The sequence below is a fragment of the Spodoptera frugiperda genome, chromosome 21, assembly GCF_023101765.2.
Source record: "Spodoptera frugiperda isolate SF20-4 chromosome 21, AGI-APGP_CSIRO_Sfru_2.0, whole genome shotgun sequence".
Taxonomy (NCBI): domain Eukaryota; kingdom Metazoa; phylum Arthropoda; class Insecta; order Lepidoptera; family Noctuidae; genus Spodoptera; species Spodoptera frugiperda.
Genome location: NC_064232.1, coordinates 5499445 through 5507568, shown reverse-complemented (window position 1 = coordinate 5507568; position 8124 = coordinate 5499445). Strand labels below are relative to the sequence as shown.

The following is an 8124-nucleotide window of genomic DNA, read 5'->3' as shown; positions in this document are numbered from 1 at the left end:
AGTGAAAGAGATAGCTCTTTCATAACAAAATCACACGTAAATTTTCTTTTTGTATAAAAAAATAATACTCTTAAAGGTAAGCGTCCACAGGCCCGCATCGTACGCATGCATGTACATTGCGATGATGCGATCCGTACGATGCGGATCAGTGGACGCAGTTGTATGCGTTTCTATACAAGACAAACTAAAATCCGTTGCGTGCGATGCGTACGATCAAACAATAATAAACTACCTCCCATTAAAGCCGTGGCAGATACTTTTAGAACACCTTATATTATTTATTCAGAAACAAAACTAGTTGCTTTTTTATTGATTGAATTAAGTTTCATTTTATAATAAAAAAATTTTTTTTTTACGTATAAAGCATGTACGCACCATTATTTAATAATTATGCATTTTTTTTAAAGTTTAACTGAAAATTATGAACTAATTTGTGTTTATCACAGATACGGTTATTTGAAAAATTGCGAAAAATTATACCAACACAAAAGTGTTAGGTTCGATTCTCGATTCGGCAACGTTTATTTGAATATTACGTTTACTTTTAAAATCCCCAAAAGTCATAAATCACCAAATAAATTGCCAAGGGTGAGGATTATGCAAAACATGCCTTAAGGTTTTCGGACGTCTTAAAACCAACACCAAAAACTTTTGACACCGAAAATCCCCAAACGCATTACCCCACTCAAGAATCGAACCTAAAAACCTTTTATAACAATAATTATAATTTAGAAACATCACCAGTAACGCTCTTCCAGAATCGGAGTCTGTCTAAGTCTGGGTTTCTGACACATTCAATGTTTTTGTCTATAACTAGTACATGCTTGCCTTTCGTTGTATATGGAAGCCATTCCACTTCCTGATCCGGCCATGTCGGGTGCCTGAAAGATATGAAAAAAGAAATATAATCCAAGACCCAATTCCCCCGTTCCCAATCGTCCCAATCCCCGATTCCCCAACAAATATATACAATCGGTAAATGATCAAATAATGTATCAGAGATATTGTAAAAAACATTTTTGTAAAAAGAGTAACGATGGAGTTTCTTGCTCGTTCTTCTCCATTCGCAGCTACACTTCGGAACGAGCGCCTAGCTTCACTGACAGACAGACTGACTGACGGAGATTCGATTTGACGTGTCAAAAGTGCCTTATTAAGGATTAATTGAAATAAATGCTTTGACTTTGACTTTGAACCCTTACATTCTTAACCCCCAAAAGGCCGGTAACGCACTTATAACGCCTCCGGTGTTTCAAGTGTCCATGGGCGGTGGCAATTTCTTACCATCAGGTGACCCGTCTGCTCATTTGCCCCCTATTCCATAAAAAAGGGAAAATTTCATCCCTTTGAGAATTAAATATGGCATGTGCCTATGTTTTCCACTTACCCATCCTTAGCAAATGAGCACCAAGCTGCAGCTAGCATCCTAATTATCTTCATATCACTTTCGTTCGCCTTTTCATGCTTCGATTCTCTGTAAAACTGGTATTGTATCATATCCCCATGGCTGGCGCCTGGAATCCCCAAAGCCTTCATAACACGAGTATTCAAATTGCCAGAATACTGAAATTTATACATGTAAACTTCAGAATCTGATTTCGCAAGGATATCAGGCCACAACATAATAGGGAACTGGAAAAACGTATCCGAAACCATATTAATGTACTGCTCTTTCAAACTTTGAGTCACTTCTCGGCCGTCGAAGTAGAATTTTCTAATTTTCTTCTCAATTTCAGCGCATCTCTCATCACCTTTTCGTAAACGCAAGAATTTTGGTATAAAGTAATAATAATCTTTTTCAAAATCCACAAATCCATCGCCGTCTTTTTGCAAGAACAGCGCTCCTTCGTGCGAATTCATACCAGTCATTACGGGGACCTTCTTAAAATGATGTAATGGAAAATCGATTCTTGGAAACTCGTCAAAAAATCTCTCAACGCCCGGAAACGGTTGTTCTACCACTGGTAGTAAGTATGCGTTGATAACGGACGGTGGCCGGCCAATTTCAGCAATACTGAAAGCTACTATAAGATCTTGAATCGGTACTTGTACCAAAAATTCGTACAAACTCCTTTCGTCATCAAAGTTTTGGTCCAAATTCTCTGCTATACGTCTTGCCTTCTCAACTGGATCATCATCGATCATATAGATATCGGCTATCGAGTTTCCTGACTGCGCTATGACTTTGTGGTACAGCCCATTTGGCATATTTGAAGTCATATAAGACGCAACAGCCCCGGCCCCAGCGCTTTCACCAAAAACGGTGACATTGTTAAAATCACCGTTAAAATGTTCGATGTTGTTTCTGACCCATCTAAGGGCGAAAACTGTGTCTTTTAAGCCTGCGTTTCCTGGCACCTCAGGTATGTTTAGACACAAAAATCCTAGAATATTTAGTCTGTAATTTATAGTCACCAATACTACATCGTGTTCCAGAAAATAATCCGGTTTGTAATAGTCGCCGTAACCGAAGATAAATCGGCCTCCGTGGACGAAGAACATGACTGGTAGATTTTCTATTCTTTCGCCTGGCAAGCTTGGTGTGTAGACGTTTAAGTAGAGGCAGTCCTCAGAGCCTTCTATCGTGGTTTGCGTGTACGGATTGAGTTGGCAACATTTGTTACCTGGTCTGGTGGCATCGAGGGTGCCATTCCAGTGTTCTGGTTCCTGTGGGTCCTGAGAAAATGATAAAGGATTAGGTTAATCATAGTTACGTTGGGTTAATAGTAGTCACGGATGAACAGTTCTTCCGTGATCATGGTGCTTGCAACAGAACCGAAATATCGGAAACTCATAGACACAAATAAACATGGTAAATATCCCGTTTTAAGTTCTAATATTAGAATTTATAAACAAATCATAAAGATAAGCCTGCATCGGGCTTCGAGGCTGTGGTCTACCTAGCGGGTTACCGGGGCTCCGGCCCAAAATGCAATAGGAACAGGGTGGTTTTTAGTCAGTAAGAGTCTACTACTCCCTCTCGCCTCGCCCAACGCAGGAGAAGACGTAAAGAAAACTCATACTAAGGGCACAGGAAAAAAATCCAGAGCTGGGCAACGTTTAAAATAATACTTCTTTCCTTTTATCATTTTTTCCTGCATACTAACTACCAATGACACAAAAATAGACAATAGATACTTACTCTAAATCTTAGCTCTCCCACAGGCGGTTTCGCATAGGGTATACCTTCAAAACTGTAATATTTCTTCCCGAAAACGGTTTCAGCTACTTTCCCTTTCAGTATACCTTGAGAAACTTGGACATGAGCGAACATATCATCTGAAAAAATAAAACAATATTCTTTTTAATAATATAATGCATGCAATATCACGCCTTTTATCCCCAAAGGGGTAGGCAGAGGTGCACATTAGGCCATGTAATACCGCTATACAATGTACTATTGTACACCCACTTTAACCATTTTTGTTATAAGTCCCATGTGGTGGGTGGTAGGTGGCGAGCCTATTGCCACATACTGGACACAATTTGAGACTCCGTGCTACTATTGAGAAATTTTCGAAAATCCGAAAAAAGCCCAGCCAAACTTCGTCCGACCCGGGAATCGAACCCGAGACCCCTTGGTCGGCAGTTGCATTTGCAACTACTCGACCAACGAGGCAGTCAGTTTATTTTTATTAGTCTCATGTCACAATGGAGAAATTCATGTCACAACAAAATAATTATTTTATTAATGTATTTCTAAAACTTTAAGGGGCAATAACACATCCTCCATCTTTTTGAGTGACCAAAGGAAACCCAAAAATACATAGGAACTTAGTAGTATTCGAGTATAGAATTTGAGTATTAGTAATGGATAGTTCCGCTTACAACTACATATAGTAGGTAGTAGTAATTAATTTATCATGCGCATAAATTATGATTATGAGACCTCTCCTGACATTAGACGAATATAATGTGTACATATAATTAAAGTGTCGAATAGTTAATTCTATGCATTTAAAAATAAAATTTATGTGCCGAACCTAAAAATATGATTAAACTGACTGGCAATAGAAAACTGTCGAAGACAAATCCTCCGCTAACGTCGGTCACCGGTGACTACCACGGCGTTCAATGTGTTAAAAAAATGTTTGTCTGTCAGTAATCTGTATGTTTTGTATGATGCTCAATTTCTTGTAAGTAGAATTTGTGACTATTCAAAATAGTTGTATATGTTTATTTTACAATAAGGATTGGCCGCAGAAAGCTCTGCACAGAGAGGAGTGGAAGGAGAGTAGAGAGGCTTTTGCCCTGCAGTTGGACGACCACGGCTAAAAATAAATAAAATATGAAATTGAAATAAAATTGAAGTTTTTTTATGGAACGACGATGAAACGAGCAGACGTATCACCTGATGGTAAGCAATCGCCGCCGCCTATGGACACTTGAAACAGAGGCGTTACGAGTGCGTTGCCGGCCTTTTGGGGGTTAGGAATTTAAGGGTTGTTGGGGAATCGGGGATTGGGAAGATTGGAAGGGGGGGGGGGGGAATTGGGCCTGCGGTCACCTCACTCACCCAATGAAACACAACGCAAGCGTTGTTTCACGTCGGTTTTCGGTGAGGCCGTGGTATCACTCCGGTCGAGCCGGCCCATTCGTGCAGAAGCATGGCTCTCCCACACTTATATCCATCAACCCTAGATGATGGACATCAATTTTATTTCAATTCTTCAAAATCTTGAGTCTTATGCTTGTTTAGCATAGTCATCCTAAGTTTTGTAAATTTATTGCTATGATATTAATGTCCCCGTCAAGGTTAGGTTTAAATATTTTTAACTGTGTTTTTGTAAGTTAAGACGCCGTTTACGTCAAATTAACTTGGTTACCTACCGTGTCGTGAGTTAAACCTTTAATATTAAAATACTAAGTTTTTTGTAAACTAAGTTATAGTTAGCAATGGCGCCGACTAGTTTTGGTACGCGTCCACAGGCCCGCATCGTACGCATCGGATCGGATTTTAGTTTGTCTTGTATAGAAACTCATACAACTGCGTCCACTGATCGGCATCGTACGGACCGCATCATTGGCACTGCCTACATGCGATGCGTACTGATGACGTCATACGGAATACGTGCGATGCGTACGATGCGGGCCTGTGGCGATGCCAACTCGCAGAGGACTGTTCAACATTTTTAATCTATGTGAAATGGGACATCAGCCGGCAATTATTCCTGTATTGATATAAACCCATAAATGTTTAGCTATATTTATTAAACATATTTTTTAAATGCTCTAAAATTTTTATTATTTATTAAAATAAATATACTTCGGAAGTATACTTCCGCGCGGTTTCTCCCACTTTAGCGTAGAGTAGCGTGATATTTTATAACCTTTCATGGTTAATCGACACAAAAAAATATTTATCAAATCGGACCAATAGTTCCGGAGATTAACGTTTTCAAAACAAACTCTATCTACAGCTTTTATACATTTAATAAGTATAAGATATTTTAAGATTTCATAATCTCATTATCAACATACAAATTGGAATTGCAAGCTGTGCAAGCACATAGACATTATAAAAAAAATTCGAATCCACCATCAACTCTAGTACGCTTGCATACCACTTTTACTTTTTAATCGTATGAGCATTTCACTCATTTCCATTGTGCTATAAAGCAATTTTTTACGTAGTTGTGAACAGAAATAAGCTAATAGGAAAAACTTTTTATCACACATTTTATCCCTCAAGGAGTAGGCAGAGGCACAGAATAATAAGTACAAGTCAGAGGTGCACATTACGGCACGTAATGCAGCTATACAATGTACACCCACATTTTACCATTTGTGTTTTAAGTCCCATGTAATAGGGGGTGAGCTTATTGCCAAATAACCGAGCGCATTTCCAGACTCCATGCTACTAACTACTGAGATTTCAAAACCGAAAAAAGTCAAGAATTCATTTGAGTGACCCGGGAATCGAACTCGAGACTTCTTGGCCGGCAGACTAACGAGCCAATAAGCTAAGAATAAAAACAAATACTTAATATGTAATTACTGATGTTAAATCTCTTGTAACATACTTAATTACATATTTCAGTAACCACTGTTTTAGTTATTTTAAGGAAAAATAAAATGGAGGAGTTACATAAGAAATATGAATACTTAAATTATTTTTTTGTTAGCACTACAAATTTTTATATGTAACTTTACATAATTTATTAGTGTAAAAATATAATATTCAAACAAAATTGAATAATCAGAATAGATAAATCAAGCTTAGTCTGGTAATGCCATGAAGCATGAAGCAAGTACGAAGAGGAGATGCCATAATGTGATTGTGCACTGTGACACAAAAAAAACTGCTCTGCCTAATGATATTATAAGCAAAAAGATGTTGATAGGTTTTAAGTATGGAAGAGCTATGCTTCGGCACAAATGGGCCGGCTCGACGGGAGTGATATCACGGCCTCAAAGAAAATCTATGTGAAACAATGCTTGCATTGTGTGAGTGAGGTCACCAGAGGCGCCTTAAAAAAATAGGTGTTTAGAAAGTTGCACATTAAAAGGTGGACAATTAGCAATGTTTTTGTAGAATGGAATCGCTAGATGCAAAATAGAGAGGGGGTTTGTAACGTCCTGAACTCCCCATAAAGTGACATGCATCATGTTCTTTTCACAGTTTTAAGTTAGTTTATATGTATGTGTATGAATTAACTATTAATAAGCCTAGTTGCAGTTGTATTTGCTAAGACAAAGACAATTCGAGTTTTCATAATGTGTAATGTGTTAATAATTATCATATTGTGTGCAGTCTCTGAACTTTCGGGACAATGTTCAAGGGAAATCCAGTTGCTTTATTGGTGAAGGCATCAATTGTTTGAAGAACTCTTTTCTCTTATCAGTTTTATATAATATCATATCTACTCTATCTATCTACTAGATATAGTATAGTATAGTAGCCTTTATGTAGACGAGGGCCATAGACCAGCAGTGGACTGTCATGTCTCTGTAATTGCTATCAATAGTCCAATACATCTTAAGATATTTAATTGTCGAAAATATTTTTTATGGCCTTTCAAACAAAAACTAAATAGAGAAAGACCAGACCACCAGTTTATAAATTTAGCAATATCATTCTAAAACGATCTACTGACCTGAATAATATAATTTGTGTGTTCTATCAGAATTAAAAAACATAATATTGTATTACGAGATAACTTTTTCAATATATTATCTTTTTAATTCTTGTTTTCTTTTTTTTTATGGTCCTGATACTACATTTATACAGGCTAAGCTGTATAATAAAAGTAAAACAATAATAATACCACTTATCGAACACACGCTAACTTTTATAGTTTACGATAATTCATTCCAAAGTACAATTTATCTGATTTACTTACCTATAGACATTTTGTTTCGCGGGCGAATCTTTTGGCCCAAAATTCAAATAAATATTACTATTTTTTTTTGTTGAACTGTTTTTACTCTTTAACACATAACTCGTAATTTTAAATTAAACTTTTTAAAGCCAAAGGTGATTTTTTTAGTAAGATACGACTAACAACAACAATGTTTAATTTGAAATTAATTTTAATGACACACAAACTTGACAGAAGTGACAAAACACAACTTTGCTGTCATTTTATAGGAATGACTTGACACTTGAAAGTCCAAAAGTTTACGTTTTTGAACGTTCCACAAAATTATTAATTTTTGATTTTTTACTATATTTTTCAATAAAGACATATTTTAATATTCTTAGTAATAACGTTATCCTTATATTATTTTTAGTAGTGATAGTTAGTTAACTATTAATAAGCCTAGTTGCAGTTGTATTTGCTAAGACAAAGACAATTCGAGTTTTCATAATGTGTAATGTGTTAATAATTATCATATTGTGTGCAGTCTCTGAACTTTCGGGACAATGTTCAAGGGAAATTATATTTTTATGTAGACGAGGGCCATAGACCAGCAGTGGACTGTCATGTCATTTACGGGGTATTGCCAAGTCGCGCGGAGTCATAATGGTAAGATTTTCGTATTTGCAGACCGTTATGCATCATCCAAGTGATAAAGGCTTACAAATGAATATTTAAAATAAATAATACAAATTATATTTTCAAGAATAAAAATATAATTAACCGGACAAAAAATATTGAAAACTAAAAGTTACTAATTGAC

General features: G+C 36.6%; 1 protein-coding gene across 1 annotated transcript; it reads right to left on the bottom strand.

Annotated features, from left to right (window-relative positions):
* Positions 1-233: 233 nt before the first annotated feature.
* Positions 234-7554, bottom strand: LOC118280455 (juvenile hormone esterase). Its single transcript, XM_035600494.2, has 4 exons — positions 7344-7554; positions 3143-3279; positions 1388-2676; positions 234-881 (listed from the first exon to the last, which is right to left on the bottom strand). Exons 1-4 carry the CDS (start codon positions 7351-7353, stop codon positions 722-724), a joined length of 1596 nt encoding a protein of 531 aa, XP_035456387.2. The 5' UTR covers positions 7354-7554; the 3' UTR covers positions 234-721.
* Positions 7555-8124: the final 570 nt, after the last annotated feature.